This window comes from Neovison vison, chromosome 2 (genome assembly GCF_020171115.1).
Source record: "Neovison vison isolate M4711 chromosome 2, ASM_NN_V1, whole genome shotgun sequence".
NCBI classification, from domain to species: Eukaryota; Metazoa; Chordata; class Mammalia; order Carnivora; family Mustelidae; genus Neogale; species Neogale vison.
In genome coordinates, this window is record NC_058092.1 from 86180411 (window position 1) to 86199461 (window position 19051).

Sequence of the window (19051 nt, forward strand, 5' to 3'; positions counted from 1 at the left end):
GAATTTCTCTTTTGTCCATGGCAGACTGAATGTGGAAAATTTTGCTCCTGAAATAGTCTAGTAATTAATAAGTCATTATTATTGGCTATCCACCTACTGGGTGTTCTTCTGGGAAAAGAGCATTGCTATTCTAGGAGGTGACTTCACATAATCTTAGCCACATCACAACAAGCCCACGTGGGAACTGTTCATGAGAAAGTGTTGGTCAATTCTGGATGTCTGGGAGTGGGTCTTGACTCTTGGGTCTCTTCCATATTACTGTCAGTGTCTTAGAAATTGAGTCTGATTATATCAGTCTCCTGCATTGGGTCCTCTCTGGGCTCCACACTAACTGAAATTGTGGAGGAAATGCAAATTCCTTAATACGGTCCCAAAGGCCCTCTTGACATGGGATTTTCCTTCCCCTCCACTCTTGCCCTTTTCCCTTCCCTTCCCAGACCCAACACCACGTTAGTTTCCCAGACTGCAGCATTTCACGCTCTTGTTCTCCCTCGTGCCCACGATCCCTCCTTTCCTGCCCACCATATTTACGTAGATGTGTCTAAGTCATTCCCAGCTCTTTGGGAGCTCTTCTCGCACAGAGTTGCTTGATGCTGTTTACACATCTGTGTCTTCCCTGCCCTCTGGCTCCTTGAGGTCAGGAACTATGTTTTATTCATCTTCGTATGAATAAGTACTCAGTAGTGTAGTATATTCATAGTGGGCGCTCATTAAATGTTTGTAGAATGAAAGAATAAATAAATGATTAAATGAATACTGAAAACAGAAGTATAGCACCTTCCAGGATCTTTGATATAATCTGTTAGAGGTAACTACTTTTCAATGGAAAGTGACCATGACTTATTAATGAAGAATGCGTTCTGATTTTGTAGTACCACTCCTGGGGAAGAAGGTACTGACTATGGCAGACAACATCTTCAAATGATGTTTCTTTCTTTCTTTACCAGCCAATCTATGCTTCAGGAGTGAGTTTTTGTTTTTGTTTTTAAAGATTTTATTTATTTATTTGAGAGAGAAAAAGAGTACAAGTGGGGGCGGAGGGGCAGTCGTGGGGAGAAGCAGACTCCCCGTTGAGCAGGGAGTCCGATGTGGGGCTCGATCCCAGGATCATGAGATCCTGACCTGAGCTGAAGGCAGGTGCTTAATGAACTGAGGTACCCAGGCACCCAAGAGTGAGTTTTTTTGTTTTTGTTTTTTTTAAACCTGTTATGTGCCACACAGATTGCTAGGTATTATAGTCTTCAACTAGGCTATCTCTGTAACATCAGTTTAGGTTAATATATGAGCAGAGACTGTCCCCAGGTTGACTATGTCATCCTTCACTGCAGTTAATAAGTAAATTGTCAAACTGGGTGGTATAGACTCCTCAGGTCAGCCTTCTGTATATACCTCACGCAGGAAGCTTAGGTCTCCCATTGCTCTATGCACCACCTCAGGTCACCAGTAGGAGTTACTGCTGTTGAACACCCGAGGTATGTTTCAAGGCTTTGCTTTGGATTAAAGTTTGTCTACCAAACTAGAGTGTAATCTGGGTGTTGCTTGCTTGGTCTGCCCTCTTCTTCATGGGTTACTGAACTAGAAACATGGCAGTTTCCACCCTTGTTATTTCTCGTGAATTCCTGCCACAGGACTGGAGTTAAGCAAGCTCTAGAATGCGGGTAGGTGAGCACGTCCTCACCACCTGGAGGCACCTTGGAAGTATGCCTTCCACAGGGATTTGACAACTCAGCTGTTAGAAGCATCTCCTGAAGCTATCCTGCAGTACTGATTATACTACTCAAAGGCTCCAAGTTCAAGGGAGCAGAATGCCTTCCTGGACACTGCAGCTACTAATGTGGAGGGACCCAGTATTGCCACACCTACTGATCCACTATGCCCATTCCTGGTTCAAAGATCATGTTGGTTAACTCTATAAAATGTTTTGAGGTCTACCTTGTCCTAAGAATTTCCCATGGTTTTTTCCTTCCTCTTTAATTGCTGTTTGGTTTCTGTCCAAGCTTCTTGAGAGAGCAGCCTTGACTTTGTTATTAGTCAGTCAGTTGGTGATGGTCTAGTTTTTACCTTTGTGAGTCTCATGAAACTTCCTTGCCCATAGAAGAGTCAGCAAACCAGATGGTCGTGTTTGATTTCCTTCCTACTTGATTTGTTCTGTGGCCACTCTCTAATTCTGGACACCCCCTTTCCTTCCCTAACTTCTAAGGTTCCGTCCTTTGCATCTCAGGCCATCTTTCTCAAGTTTCCTTTGCAAGCACTTTTTCTTCCTTCGCCCACCTGAAATGCTGCCCTTTCCTAGGGCTCTGGTTTGTTGTTGAGCATGCTCTCTGTGAGTGAGGGCACCTGCTTCCAAGTTTCAACAATCGTATATGTGCCTGTGGCCTCAAATTGCCATAACATGAGCAGTGGCACCTGTAAACGTTCCCTGGGTTCCTGCTGCCAGCGTCTGCATCAGCAGAGGCATCACTGGCCTGGGCTGCTGGGCAGTCTCCTAAGGGGTTTCTCCCACACATGTCTCCCCACCCCAGCTGGAGAGAGCAGAGGTGAAACAGTCATCCACATGGGGCCCTCCTCTTTCCCTCCACCACACTGTCTCTCTCAAAGCGAATCTAAATTAATAATCTAGAGTTTAATTATCTAAAGCCAGATGGCATGGCATTTTAATTTAAACCAAATAACTCAAATATTTACTTTGCTTTGAGAACATAAAATGCCAATTACTGCAGTATATTTGCATTTATGTAATACAACTATACCAACACTATTTTATTGTTTCAGAAGTTAGGGAAATATAAGAAAGGTACTTTTTAACAAATAAAGGGAGACTTTGTAGTTCTGCCTTTTTGATTTTTCAAATAGTTTTGTACCATCATTACACCTCTTATATGCTTCTATTAGAGCTCTTTTCAAAGTGTAATGCAACTTTTTTTTTTTTTTTTAAATTGGTATCTTAGTCTTGGCTTCTGTAACAAAAGTACCATAGACCGGGTGGATTAAACAACAGTTATTTCTCACAGTTCTGTAGGCTGGCAGATCCAAGGTCAGGGCACCAGCAGATGTGGCGTCTGGTGGCCTTCTTCTGTGGCTTCATTCTCTGTGTGTCTTCTCATGGTAGAAAGGCAAAGGCGCTCTCTGGGTTCTCTTCTATAAGGACGCCTATCCCATTCCTGAGGACGCCATCCTTATAATCTGATTGCCCCCCAAAGGCCCCACTTCCAAATATTATCATACTGGGATTAGGTTTTGACATATGAGTTTTGAGGGGACACAAACATTTCGTTCATAGCAATGGGTACAAGATAGAGCTAACAGCACCCACCTCATAGGGCTGGTGCATGAAATGAGTTGCCTGTAACAGAGTAGAGCCTGGCACACAGTCAGAGCTATCTATGTATTTGCATCTGTTATTATTACTGTTCTTTGTCACTCCCACTTGCTTTCAGGCTCCTTAAGAGCACAGAGAAAATACTTTTTTTTATTTTGTGTGTGACACCAAGTTATAGTCTTTGAGACATAATAAAGGCTCAGCAAATGTTTTAAGGAATGTTGAATTGTGCTTAAATACTGTTTGTTCATGTTGTCCTAGAAAGCACATCTGTTGATAAAGGGAATCAATCCTGTAATTGTTGACCTCAAGGTCTGTCTTTCCTGTTTTATTGTCTGTTTATGACAATGGTAAAATGCCAGGTAATTTTCAGTATTGGGACTGAAAAATATATTTGTGACCGTAACAACAGAGGCATGCCTTACCAGCATAGATATATTTCTTAAATGTTATAAAAATTTATGTTTTCAAGTCAAATTATGTTTACTTTTTTATTTTTCCAGTTTTAATACTTATTTACTTTGCAAGAAAACTTGATTTTTTTCCAAAATTTTATTTTAAATGCAGCAGCAGAGTTAGATATTTCAAAGAAATCTGGTTGTAGACTTGCTTTTTTTTTTTCCAATTTATTTATTTTCAGAAAAACAGTATTCATTATTTTTTCACCACACCCAGTGCTCCATGCAAGCTGTGCCCTCTATAATACCCACCACCTGGTACCCCAACCTCCCACCCCACCGCCATGTAGACTTGCTCTTTTGTAGACTGAAGAATCCATAGTAAAGTGAGTATTGATACTTATATATATGTTTCAGGAATTCGAACTTTTATTTTTATTTTACTTTCTTATAGTAAGAACAGGTGCAGTTTTCCTACATAGTCCTTGGTAGGCAGGAGGCTTTGGAATGTAAGAGATAAAACCATCTTCTTGCCTCATCCTTGCTGAGATGTTTGTAAAATATGGTAGGGTTGGAAAGTCCTTTCAGTTCCTGTCTGACCTGGATTTCTTTGAAGAGTGTGTGTGTGTATTTAATTAGAAAACCAATTTGTGTCCTCTTAAATATTTTATTATTGATAAATATTGACATTTGTATAATTCACTGTGAAAGAAGGCACAGATATTAATTTGGGAAGCTTACCGAAGTAAGCTTATATTAGTCAGTTGAAATCTGTAACTTTCTTGTTTTTTTTTTTCAGATTTGGATCTAAGACCCAAATCTCATTGTTTACCCGATCAACCTTATCCAAGCTACTTAATGTAGTCCAATATTATCTAATGTTTACCTTTTTGGGTAGGCAGATTTGCAAACATATTCTTTTGGTTTTGTGAGTGATGTATCTTAGTAAGTCCACTATTTTTCTCCATATGATTGATTATAAAAGGTTACTGTTTAACCAAATGTCTATAATCCAAATAAATGGATGTAGCACAATATATTTGTCTAGGCTTACTTTGTGGTCAAGGATACAGAAACAGTGAACATAGAAACCAGTTTTCTTTTACTGTTCATAAAGAATTGCCTTTAGCCTTTTGGTGATTAGAACATACCTTTATTTTGGAATTTTTAAATAGTGTTTTAAGTATATTAATTACTTAAGGAGGGATATTGGGTCATTAGAGACTGCTTTCTTTAAATAAGAAAAGGTTTAATTACCATAGAGAGTTATATATTAGATTCTTTATTCAAATTGTTATGAATAGATAGTTTTGCCCGAGATACAATTTGGTATATGGAATCATAACACTCAGTAGCTCTGAGATTTTATTTCTGGTATTATGCAGATATTACATTTATTATAGTTAAGATGAATGCAATTCAGACATTTATAAAGTGTCACTAAAGTTTCATTTATAACTTCTTATGACTGAAAAGAAACATCTCATTTTAAACATAGACACTGTACAGCTAAGTTTTGATTTTCATGAAAATTGGAAATGGTAGTAGTAGCATAAGTAATTAAAGTAGAGGCTTCAGTGTCCATCATGGTGTTAACTCCAGTTAATCTAACAAATACTCAGAAGTTCTTACGGTAGAATGAGGACTGTATTTGGTACCTAGTCTTGCCGTTGAAGTGTGTGCCATGTGGCGGTGGAGGAGAAAGCTTTTCTAATGGATAGTCTTGGCCCAGTAAAGAGAACTGCTTTCCCAGCCTGTGGAGGTATCTGTGCAGTGCTAGAGAGCCCGGAGGGTGGAGATGGGAGACTAGAAGCTGGCCTGGTGTGGGATGGGGGTGAGGGTTGTGGGTGGGCTTAAGAAGGCTCATGTGAAGAAGTGATGCATAGGTTTTACGATGCATTGCACAGATGTTCCCCACTTCCCTGCAAACCTTGGGTGTCTTCAGCCCTGCCCCACTGTTCTATGGGTTTAGAGGCACATCGGGAAGAGAAGGAAATGGAGGAGATCATGGAGCAGTGGGAGGATTCTGGGCCCCTTCCCTGGTCTCCAAGCCTTTTCTGAGGATCCTATAGAGAATGCAGACCAGAGGTTGACAACTGGTGATCGAAGTTGGCCCACAGGTGTGTTAAATTTGGTTTCATTTTATTTAAAAACTTAACTTAAAATAGTCAACATGAGGTATAGAGAGATTCACATAAAAACCCATTTAGCAGGTCAGCCACATTCAGTTAGCCTTTTCTGCAGGGCGACTCTTTAGCTAGAGCTGAGGATCCACCGGCCTTTACTTATGTCTCTCACCTGGCCTGTGTAGCTGTTTGAGTTTGTAGCCCCTGCCGGAGACCGTGGTGGACTCGTTTGTGGTATACCTCGAGGGTCTGATGATCCTCTGTTTTTCACTCCTGCCTCCTTCTGTTTCCCAGTTGAAATATCAGCATTGACAACAGTAGCGACCTTAAAAAAACAGAAAAAAGGAAGTGTGTTCATTATGACCCTGATATTTATAATTTTTTTTCATTCTTTAAAATATGTTTACCATGTTCATGGAAAGTGCTGATATTTCCTTTTATCTTCTCTCCCTTTATTTATTGTGAGGATAAGCAATGTTTGTTTTTATTTCATTTCATTGCAGGATAGCTGGGAGACCAAATTATTTTAAGCAAAGTACCTCCACTTTAAGGTTTTATAAACTTTTCAAACAGTCTAGGTAATAAAGCTTTTTCTAAAGAGGATTGAAATATCATTTTGGTGAAGTGTGTAAACCTGGCGATTCACAGACCTGTACCCCTGGGGATAAAAATATATGTTTATAAAAAATAAAAAACTATTTAAAAAAAAAAGAAATACCATTTTCAGAATCAGATGCATGTTTTTATTTTAAGTTGTTTAACGTTGCCTTCATGAACGTCCAATAGTACTAATAGAATGAAAAGCAGTTTTATTTGTAAGGGTTTCCTAAATTGTATAAGAATTATAAAATATTTTTCTTCTCTTTTCTCACAAATTTCTACCAGCGAGTTGAAAATGGTGACTTCAACTGGATTGTTCCAGGAAAATTTTTAGCATTTAGTGGACCACATCCAAAAAGCAAAATTGAAAATGGTAGGTTTGTTCTTTACTTTGCCATCCAAAAATTTATTTCAGTTCATCTTCAATTTCTTAATTTCATCAGATAATCCTTTCTTTTGATACTATTCCCCAAAGAATATTTATTTATTTAAAAAATTGAGCTGTAGTAATTAGTGTGTTAAATATTACAGTTTAGTAGGTGGATTTATAATCCTGTTTTAAAACTAGAAAATTTGGGGGGCACCTGGGTGGCTCAGTTGGTTAAGTGTCTGCCTTCAGCTCAGGTCATGATCCCAGAATCCTGGGATCATGTCCCGCATTGGGCTCCCTGCTTCTGCCTCTGCCTCTGCCTCTTCCTCTCTCTGTCTCTCATGAGTAAAATTAAACAAACAAACAAACAAACACACACACCCCTAAAAATAAATAAATAAATAAAACTAGAAAAATTTTAAATTACCCTAAATAGGCACTTTACCTGACCCAGTTATCAAAGAACAATCTGAGAAGCAGGCTGGTCAAACTAGTAAATAGATTGTTGAATTCTCTCAGTGGTTCTGAGATTTATTTGGTGGTAGAGTGCTACATTAAGGTATTCTTTGGGGAACATCATGTAGAACAATAACAAGGGTGATGATAATAGGCGTCATTTATTGAGCAGTTGCTATGCGCTAGTTGCTATCTAAGCAACACATTGTCTCATTTAATACACACCTCTGTGAGATACAGGTATATGTATCTCCATTTTGCAGAGGGAGAAACTGAGGCTTATGAGTAGGGAGTTTGCCCAGAGTAATAAGGGGAACTGGTTCTCCATCCCAGAGCTGGGCTCCTAAATATTGCCAGTACACTGATCTGTTTATTTCCATTATGACAATGAGAACAACTTTCTAGCTCCCAGTAATTAAATTACTCACTGCTATATGTATAGCCAGGGGCATACATACTCAGGAAGACAAAAAAAGCAAAACAGTGAAACAAAATCAGCTATGTGAGTTTTCCCATTAATATTTTCTATTTTTTTTCAATCTACCAATATTCCTAGAAGACAAGTAATGATAGGCACCAAAGGTTTAGGAACAATTTATGGGAAGAGTACATAATATTTAAAAATTTCACCTGAGAACATAATAGCTTCCCCCCCCTCCTTTTTTTTTATTTTTTAATTTTTTTTTTTGTTGTTGTTCTTTATCTGGTCATAGATTTGGTGGGCTAGGAAGAGAGGAATTTTAGTCTTTTAGGGAACATAATCTGAAACCCCAACTTTAGATTTATTCTCCTTTTATCACCATTATCTTCCTAAGGATTAATTCTAAAATCTAGTTCCATTGTATATTGTGAATCATGCATCCAGATTTGCTGATTTATTTGAGCTCCCACAGATATGCTGCTTATTTCATGCCTACAATGTATCTTCCAGGGAACTCTGTTTGAATCATGGATTCCCTGTGATGGGTGATGCAAGTCTAGAGAGTTAAGCTACCAAGTAGAAGGCCTGTGTACTGAAGCCAGAATTACATCTTCTCATTCATGAGTTTGCTAATGAATTTATTTTTTCCAGACATTGATTAACCTCTGTCACATTGGATTGTCATGAGTAACATGTTAAGTGCCTAAGGAAACTGCTTTCTGGCACTTGGTCTTTAAAGACAGAATTGATTTGATTTACCTTTGGCCTTCTGTGCAAAATGATCTGACTCAGACCCAGAAAATCTTAGAAGGTGTTTAGTTTCAGTCGTGGCTTTGTTGGTGGGCGTTCGTTTCATGAAGTTGAAAGAATTTTGCCATTTAGGATTCCTGTGATTTATGACATTTTCTTCAAGAGAAGGTGAGAAGTGTAACTTATAGAATCATTTAAAACCTTTTTAGAGAGCTAATACATGCTTATATTAAAAAAATAAAATGCAGATGAATTAATAAAAACCACATAAGGGTGACCTATAATTCTACCCAAGTTTTCTAGGGCTAAGAGTTGGTGGTGGGATTATGAGGGTTCTAATTTTCTTTTCACCTGCTTCTCTGTATTTGCGTGCACACATTTTTTTCCTCTTCCAGTGAACACACACACACATACACACTTAAAAAAATAAACCTTTCTTTCTTTATAAGCATAGCATTGTGATTACTTTTTTAAGAAAAATTTTATTTGTTTTAGAGAGAGAGAGTGTATGTGAACGAGGGGAGGGGCAGATGAAGAGGGAGAGAGAGAATCTCAGGCAGGCTCCCTACTGTACACACAGCCCCACGCGGGGCTCGATCTTATGATCCTGAGATCATGACCTGAGCCAAAATCAAGAGTTAGCCGCTTAACCCGCAGAGCCACCCAGGCGCCCAATGATTACTATCTTATATCAGCTTTTTTCACTTAACATTATCACAGACTTCTTTCCATGGTAGTAAATGTTGATTTTCATTATACTTTTCCATGACTGCTTTGTATATTATTCAGTAATGTGCCATAATGCTGTTACTTTTTGAATGAGATCTACACTGTTTACAGTTTTTCACTTTTCATGGTTGGCAAATGTTCATACATTTCTTTGTATTTCTCCTTTTCCCTCTAAATTCTTAAGTAGTCAGATCAGTAGATAAAAGATAGTTCTTTTTTTTTTTTTTTTGGAAGAGCAGCTGACCTACAGTACTGTATTAGTTTTCGGTGTACAATATAGTGATCGGATATTTTTCTCCATTAGGACATGGTCCCCACATTCAGTCTAGTTATAATCTGTCAAAATGCACAGTTGTTACATTATTAGTGACTATATTCCTTTGGCTGTATATTACATCCGTGTGTCTTGTTTTTTTTTTTTTTTTAATAACCGGAAGATTGTGCCTTTTAATTGTCAAAAATCTTTAAAAATTCCTTTTGGTTGCATATTATAATGTTGGGAAATAATTATAGCTACATTTGCTTATATGTCACGAATGGGACTGATAAGACTTTTGCGCACGTATCATCTCTCTAAGAATCAGAACCACCCTCGAGGGGAGGTAGGAGTTATTTTTTGGAAGAGAAGGTAGAGAATCAGAGGAGTTACCTCGCTTTCCCAGATTTACACAACCAGAAAGTGGCAGCATGTGGGTTCAAACACAGGTTTCTTTGATTCCAAATTCGGTGTTCTTTTTCATCTTACTGCAGAGGAAAAGTATATGTTCACTATAGAAAATTTAAGCAATATGGAGAAAAAGTCACCTGTAATTATATAATCTAGAAATAAACACCTAAGATGCTGCTCTATGGGCATATTTTTTTCCCACCTATGCATCTATTGTGCCCTCTTACGTTGAGGGAAAAAAGGTCTGAAATAATTTTGTGATGGAATTAATAGACTTGATCCAATTACAGTGAAATCTCGATGCTTGTTTTTTGTTTTGTTTTTGTTGTTATTTCTTGTTTTTTGTTTTTTGTTTTTAATTGAGAAACTGTGTTTCTTGAGGAGGCTGAAAGTCATGTTAGGGTTTGTTAATAGAAAAGGTAGATTTTACAGAAATTAACACTCAAATAGCTGTTTCTAGGATGTCGCCAAAGAAGCCTTAAAATCCTAGGATCAGGGCAGAATGTGTTTTAAGAGTCTTAAGTTTGTGTTGTGTCAACACAGAATAAGTAGAGTTTGTTACAGTCATCTTTGTCCACTTGTTTTGGTGGTGGGGAAGAGAAGTGCTCTAACTTTTTTTGGTTTAATAAATTTGAATTGATACATGAATAATAAAGCAGTAGAATGAAACATGTTTTGGATCTCCAGTTTTCCCAACTATACCCCAAACTCTCAGGTGGCAATGTCCTTCTCCTCTCTAAAAAGAAAAAAAGAAACACACACACACACAGAGAAAGACAGCCTGAGGCAGGGACTGGCAACAATTTGAAGCCCGTTTAGCTTGGTCATATAGTTAGAGAAGCAGGTGTGCAGGGCTTGGGCAGTGGAACCTGACTGTGCCCCTTACTGGTTGCATGAACTTCCCAGAGCTCTGCAACTTCACTGAGCATCAGTTTCCTTGTATGTCAAACAGGGGAAATAGGATGCACAAGCCAGGCATCTAGTGACGATCAGAGATACTAGATGAAGTGTCTTGCACAGTGTCAGGCACATAATACGTGCTTACGAACAGATACTCTAATTACATTTTTCTCATTAATGAGTCTAAGTGAACATATTTTATTGCTTCCTACATTTACCTGCCCACTTTGAAGTTTTAGCTTTAAAAAAAATTTTTTTTTAAATTTATTTGAGAGAGAGGGAAAGAGCTGTGGGGAGATGGGGGTTGTGGAGGGGAGGGGCAAAAGGGTGGTGGCAGAAGCCGACTCTCCCTTAAGCAGGGAGCCCATCCTGGGAATTCCATCCCAGGACCTGAGCCGAGGGCAGATGCTTAACGGATTGAGCCACCGAGGCTCCGCAGATTTATACGTTTAACAATGACTGGGTGGACTAGTCATTTGACAGGGTTCTAACTTTAAATGAAGGGCTAGGAAGAGAGGAATTTTAAATCACCCCGCTCTGAAATTCCTTGTTTGGCCGGCTCTTGGGCTCTGCCGGTGCTTTACTGATGCCAGGGCGCCATCTAGTGGCCAACTGGAGGAAAGGGCTGACGAATGCTCTGTCTTGCTCTGCACGCTGCTAAAACCAGTCCTAAATGCATTGATAATGCCTGCAAACAGTTATCCAGAGGTCATAGGATATTGTCATCGTTAATTATAATCACTTGGAACAGTTTTGAGGATTTTAAATAAACCTGCTCACCAACTGTAGGAAGCGTAGCCCCTAATGTTCATATAACGTTCCACTGTTTGGAGACCTAACAGAGTCAGGTTGGATCTTCCTTGAAATGGGCCCCAGCGCAGGACCCGGAATCTGAATGCCAGGACTCAAATGCTGCCTCTATCTCTTACTAGCTGTGTGTACCTGGGCTAGTTTACTTTTCTGGGCAGCAATAACTGGGTAATTGCAAGGTTTAATGTGATGATCCATATGAGGCACTTCATTTAGTGCTGGGCATATAGTAATGCTTAGTAAATGTTAGTTATGGTTATTATCATTATTGTTATTATTCCAGTGTCCTATTGCTATATTTGAATAACTGTCCAGTTTTTTTTTTAATCCAGATAAACGCATAGTTTCTCTTAATGGTTGGTTTAGGTATATTTTTATTCCTGAGAGAGATTAATATACAAGAAGAAACTTCTTCCTCCTCCTCTTAGTGGAGGAAGAGAGGGGACAGACACCAAACCAACCTTTAGCACATCTGGTGACAGGTGCCATCCCAGAGGTGCCAGGTATGCTAGGAACCTAGGGTCAGAAGTGCTCATCAGCCACACAAGGGGAAGACTTCTGTGTGTTTATGAGCCCTCTCCTTCCCATTCTTACACAATAGAAAAGCTCATTTCCTTATGCCAGCTGATGTGGTTTGAAGTGGGGTCCATAAGCCACCAGCAAAGAAGGAATTCTTGAAATGTTTCCAGTTCAAAGAGGTATTTTTACTATAACCTGGGGACAGGACCTGTGGGCAGAAATATCTGCCCTGGGATGGTGAGGAGCAATTGATCAGATACTTTGGAATTAGGGGAGGTAAAGAGAAAGGAAGTTTCCAAGAGGATTTTCGTATGTTAAAGACTTAGAGGATGCTGGAGGCCTAGCTATTGTCTACCTCAGGTTGTTTTCTCCTCTAGCAAAGCATTAAGACAGTTGGGAGTTCCTGGAGGAATGTCTTACTTGGCCTGTCTCAAGTATTTGTCAGTGGGCTGCAGGTTATAAGGAAACTGAATTCTATCTACATTTCCTTCTTGCCTTTGTTTCCTACATCACCAACCACAGCTCTTTTCTCCTTTAGGCTGTAAATCTTTAGCTGGAAAATAATTTGAGTTAAGTAGGAGAACAGACTTGTTTTTCCAAGTAGAAATGTGTGTGTGTAAGTTATTGTTTCTACACAGAAGATTGAAAATAAGCTCTGTATTACCTATTTGCCTAGAAGCAGCATGGCCCATGAGAATTGTGTATCTGGGCCATGGAGTAGTTTGATCTGCCTTCCAATTCTGTCTCCATCCATTGTGTGACCTTGGTCAAGTATACCAGTTAGGGCTCCTGGTTGCAGGCAGCAGAACCAACTCTGGTAAAATAAACCAAAATGGCATTGATTGGAATGATGCTGGGGATCTCACAGCCCACAAGGGAAGACTAGAGAATGAGGCCCAGAAAAGGAACAGGATCCAAGGGAGATAATGTCCCAGCAGGGTCCAGGCAAGGAAATAGAAACCACACCATTTCAAACAGAGGGAATTTAATACAAGGGGTTTGTTACAGAGGAGGCTAAAAAGGAAAAAGGCAACACTGAAGAATCCAGAATATTATGGAGGAAAGAGCTCCTGCCTTTAGAAAGGTAGAAAGTGAGGTCACCAGAATCAGGGGGCTTAGAAGGGGAGCTCGATTGGTATTGGGAGCCCTGAAGGGAATGCCACCCAACTACCCAACTAGTCTGTGCATCTGGGGACTAAGGAGCGGAGACCAGGTAGCTGTGGGGCAGACTGGCACTGGGAGTGCCATGCTGAGCCAGAAGCTCTGGGTGCTTCTGTCACCTGTGGCTGAGGCCTTGCTGGCCCCCACCCAGAAGCCCCTTCTTCTTCTGACCTCTGGTCACTCCATTCGTGCTTTGGGCCTCCTGTGTGTTAACTGATAACGCGAGCCAGCCACAAAGGTCCTCTGCAGACCCCGGCCCCAGCATGGGAGGGTTGGCTTGCTGCTGAGAGAAAATAGGAAATAACCAGCATATGCAGAGTCTGAGGCAGTAGGAAATACGGCCAAGGGCATAGTGCGGAAATTGCTGGTTAACTTTCTGGGCTACTGCCGCCCATACACTCGGGGCCCACCATCATGAATGGGTACTGAATGAGACTGTCTCACCCAGTATGCCCTGAGTCAGTGAACCCTGCATACGTTACAGATGCGGCCATCGGGGTGCTGAGAAATTAGTCCCCTGTGAATCCCTGGGGCTGTTGGCCAGGTCTGCAATGGCCAGAGGAACCCCCTAACCCCACCCCACCCCGGCAGTCACCTCATTTGACTGGCCAAGTCTAGGTCATAGGTCTGTAACCCAGCGGACTCTGTAGTTCCAGGGAATACTCACACAATGATGGATCCACTGGAAGCGGAAGGCGGTTTAGGGGCTGACCCCCTGTGCCCCCCCACCCTGCCCCAAGTGAGAATGTCTACAAAAAAATTACTCATTTTGTTTAGTTTCTCCATCTGTTAAATGGGGTTTACCATTCTTACTTTAACAGGCTGTTTTGAGAATTACAGGAAATGATATACAATGGTGACTTATACATGGTAGGTGCTCAGTAATTGTTCATCTCTTTTGTGGGGGATTGTACTGTACATCTAAATGAATTACCTGGCAAGTCTTTGACTGTAGTTGACAACTATTTGTCAAGTGGAAGAAAAGGCACAACGAATCATGCCAGCAGCCTCCTGGGCACCTCTGACCTTTGAGTGTCCCCGGAATGTCTTTGTTTTGGCTTGGGAGGAATGTATGTCCCCGGGACTTGAATCCTCTGGGTCGAGGTTTCAGATTTTCATGAGCAATTTCCAATACTCAGAGGTTTTTTTTTTCAAACCCTTCTGTGGGGTGAGTGTGTGTGTTGTGTGTGTGTGTGTTTGTGTTTACAGCTCTTCAGACTGCGGCTTTAGGACTGTGCTTCCACCTCTAACTCTCAGGAAAGGCCCGTTCCTCCTGAGCCCTGGTGAGATTCATACACTTGATGGTGAAGCGTTTGTCGTGTACCCGGGTGTGTCAGGCGGAACGCATGCCTTTTGCTCACAGCTCCGTTTTCCCTTCAGGCTATCCTCTTCACGCCCCTGAAGCCTACTTTCCTTATTTCAAAAAGCATAACGTGACGGCAGTCGTGAGGCTGAACAAAAAGATTTATGAGGCGAAGCGCTTCACGGACGCGGGCTTTGAGCATTACGACCTCTTCTTCATAGACGGCAGCACGCCCAGCGACAACATCGTGCGGAGGTTCCTGAACATCTGCGAGAACACAGACGGGGCGATCGCGGTTCACTGCAAAGGTGCGTGCGGCCCCGGCGGCCTCCCTGGAACGCCAGGTGGCCGTCAGCAGCCAGTCGTGCGAAACCAAACCAGTCAGTGTCTTTGGGAAAACAACCCAAGTCTTTTTGTTTGAGAAAAGTGGAACACAAACCCATTTAAATAACCCCTTTCTGAGGCAGGTTTGCTTGGATGTGAATAATCGGTGCAGGTCTGGCTTGCCCTGGCCTTGCCTTATCCAGCGGCTGCTCGCGGACGCCGGGCAACCACCACACGCCCATCTGCGGGCCGGCAGGAATGTCTTGACCGGGTGTCAAGAGGCAAGGGTTGTTAGTGGGTACCCCCCCCCCAGAACTGCTGATCTCTTTTATACCCTCCTCCACCCTTGTGATATTTAATGTTCTCCTTTTACAACCCAGCCATCTGGACCCCCATTTTGTCCTCTACTCCGCGCTTACCTTACCGTCTTTTGCATAAGGGACCAGAGTGTCTTCCCTGCCATTGCTAGCGGATGGATGGTAGCGTCTTGCTGGCGAGCTTGCTCGCTGCACATGTGTTAACTGTTTCTTTGAGTGAACTTGGTTATGTAAAGACTGGGTTATATAAACGAATCTGCTCTCTTAGGGGTGGGTGCTTTCTGGGACAGGGGTCTTTCAGATGATGGGAGCCCTAAGGTTGCCAGATTCAGCAAATAAAAATACAGGATGCCTCGTTAAATTTGAATTTTTGATAAATGCACCAATACTTTTTTAGTATGTTTCCAGTATGTCACGGAATATACATTATGCATTTTATCTGGCAACCTCGTGTTGGCTACTCAGAAAATGTGAAATAACATTTTCTCTAAGCCTGATTGTTAGACTCTGAGGAGGATCAAATTACATTTTAGATTTTCCAGCAACGTGCAAGGTCTTCTACTGGGGTCTTGGGAGTGACCAGAGCCATATCTGGCCACTTGGGGATGGAGACTAGTTCCTCACACGCAGCATCTTGTCCTGCCACTGGGTGGCGCTGCTCTCACGATTTTGAGTCCGATGACGGGTTTCTGTGGAGTTTATGCTAATTGTCTAGTAGGTGTTGGGGATTGTACTGTTCTTTTCAAGTGCCTAGTGCTGCTGTAACTGACTTATTCAGACAAGCATGGCTTTGGTTCTGACAGAAATTAAAATACCATTTTGTAGGCCTTTGTTTCTATGTTTAAGATTTGAGTAGGCGGAGGTACTTGGCTGACATGTGAGCGGCACCGGGAAGCCGCGTTTCGCTTGAGACCCGGGGAGATGGCGCCGAGCTGCACATGGCCCAGAGTCGGATGAGGGCTCTGTCCACACCCGCGGAGCCGCGGCCACCCCTCCTCTTCCCGTTTCTTAGCAGGATGCGGCCCTGATGCGCAGGGCATCCTATCTCTCCGATGGGGTCCACGTGGGGGGTCGGGCTAGGAAGGTGTCTTATTTGCTCATGGGAAAGGGCTTTCAGTTCCAATCAGGTCGAGGTGGGGTGGTGGTGAGCTGGCCCGTCCTGGCTGGGGTCCATCTACACTCTGACTTTGCCTTTCCAGCTCGTTTTGTTAAAGATGGCCCCGGCCGGAGAAAAAGTCTGCATTTTGCACATTTCAAATAACGGTGGCCCTTGAGAGCTAGTGGGACCGTAACAGCTACCAAAGTTCCGTAGGAGATGTTCGTGTGCTCTTTTTCAAAGTTTGTTTTTGTGTCACAAAAATTCGTATTTTTCCTCCAATTAATTTGACCTTATTTCCTAGTCAATTGATTTTATGATTACCAAGTCCTAGAGCTTATCTGTGTGCCACATGTTGGATCGACAAATTCGGGGAAGAAGAAATACAAGACTGTCATTACAACTCAGTATCTCTCTCTCTCTTCTTTTTTAAAAGATTTTGTTTGTTTATTTGACAGAGAGAGAGATCACAAGTAGCCAGAAAGGCAGGCAGAGAGAGAGGAAGGGAAGCAGGCTCCCTGCTAAGAAGAGAGCCGGATGCGGGGCTCCATTCCAGGACTCTGAGTTCATGACCTGAGCCGAAGGCAGAGGCTTAACCCACTGAGCCACCCAGGCACCCCAGTATCTTTCTCTCTTTAACTGAGTATAGTTGATTCACGATGTTATATGAGTTTCAAGTATACAACATAGCGATCAGACAAGTTTATACATTATGCTTTGTTCACCATAAGCACAGCTCCCATCTGTCACCATAAAATGCTATTATAATACCATTGACTCTATTCCCTCTGCTGTGCCTTTTATTCCTGTGATTTATTCATTCCATAACTGGAGGGCTGTACCTCCCACTCCCCTTCACCCGTTTTGTCCCTCCCTTCATTCCCCTCCACTCTGGCAACCACGTTTGTTCTCTGTATTTATGGGTCTGTTTCTGCTTTTTCTTTCTTTTTTTTTAGATTCCACATATAAGTGAAATTGTATGTTATTTATCTTTCCAACATATTTCACTTAGCATAATAACCTCTAGGTCCATCCATGTTGTCACAAATGGCAAAGTCTCTTTCTTTTTTATGACTGAGTAATATTATATTATCTATACATATATATCTATATATACACACACACACATACACATACATACATACATACACATATCTCTATCTATGTATATACATATATACTTCCTTATTCATTTATCTGTCAATGGACACTTAGGTTGCTTCCATGTCTGGCTCTTGTAAATATTGCTGCAATAAACAGGGGTGCATGTATCTTTTTGAATGAATGTTTTCATTTTCTTTTGGGTATCCGTATCTCTCTTGACAGCATTTTTCACCTAACTGAAATTATAAGAATGAAACTCTATGATGTTCAAAATTCTTATTATAGGTATTCTCTGTTTTATATCTTAGATTTGTGAATGTTAACATTTTAAAAAAATATAGTATGGGCATATGAGTTGTATGTGTGTGTATTTTATACTGCAGAGGTTTATATATTTTTATTTAAAATCAGAACTGTTAGTATTGAGGTGAGCTCTTCTATGGGAAGGTCACATTCACATGTGGTGACATCTTTTGCATAACGTTATTTCATTTGCTTCCACTTGTACACACATGTAGGACTCCTTTATAAAAATTATACCTTCAGTTTAATTACAGCTGTATTGCTTTTAATAGCATACTTATCTACGAGAGGCCTGTTAATTATTTTGACATCTGCCCTAATTAAGTCAGTTTAATTTTCTGGGAATTGAAGCATCACTGAGCATTTTAACTGAAGTACAAGGAGGAGGGAGCGAGAATCTTAGCCTATGTCACATGAACTTCTGTAGGTGCTGGAAAGGGAATGAAGATGTTGTGCCTCTACATAGAGTGCTAGATAGAGAGACGGACTAGAAATTGATTTGCGGGGAACGTGTGAAATCTTACTGAAGAATTGGTATCGATAGTTCACTTTCTGGTTGATAAAAGGGATGGCTATTAATTTTTTTGAAAATTTCTAGCACAAATGCTAATTTTAAAAAATGGGAACACTGTGATGTTCTGGTATGTGATTGTTGATATTCTGTAGGATTGCAGAAAATGCCGGGAACTATAAGGGAATCAACATTTAACTTGGTATAAATAGAGTACTTTTCAATGTCTTGTCTTGCTGTGTCAGGGAGCCTTTAATTATGAATGCTTTAAGAAATTTGTTAAAGTTTTTATAGAAACTTGGTGAAATGTTCCTATTCTGTTGAATTGTGGTAAGAGCTCCGAACTATTGAGTGCTAAGTACATTCTTTTTATAGATCTAAATTATAGACTCTTTTTAAAAGGGGGAAGCAACCTCAGTTTCAGAGAAATTTGAAAATTTTCTGCACCACCTTTTTTGGTTGTGAGTGTGTGTGACTAGGAGCCTAACCGAGGGAATGGGACAGCCCCTTCTTTGCACGGGGCTGGGAGCAAGAAAAGGTACGGCTGCCTCCAGAAAGACCATTTCCTCTCCAGATAGACACCCACCTTGGTGGCTCCAAGGAGGGACACTAGAAAGTCCCTGCACGCTGGTTTCTATGCAGGTTCCTACAGCAAGCTGTCTTGCTGTATTTTATCCACACAATTACCTGTAGTCTTGTCAAATGTCTGAGACTTGAGAATTTGGCAGATGCAGAGAGTATCTGCTCTGGACAGAAGCAGAAAGGCAAATTAAATTACTCTTCACTCTAATATTAAAGCAAGATCCCCACTGAGACTACAAATTACTCTTTTTTAAAGAATGTTGACATTTGGTCTGGGACAAAAGG

The 19051-nt window shown here is 41.1% G+C and overlaps 1 protein-coding gene across 4 annotated transcripts in view; it reads left to right on the forward strand.

Moving 5' to 3' along the window:
* The window catches only part of CDC14A (cell division cycle 14A), a 172629-nt gene that overhangs the window by 92251 nt on the left and 61327 nt on the right, over nt 1–19051 (forward strand). For all 4 annotated transcript variants that reach the window (XM_044238766.1, XM_044238769.1, XM_044238767.1 and 1 more), the window contains exons 8-9: nt 6729–6816; nt 14607–14837. In XM_044238766.1, coding sequence (XP_044094701.1) covers nt 6729–6816; nt 14607–14837 — 319 coding nt within the window. The remainder of the gene's footprint in view (nt 1–6728; nt 6817–14606; nt 14838–19051) is intronic.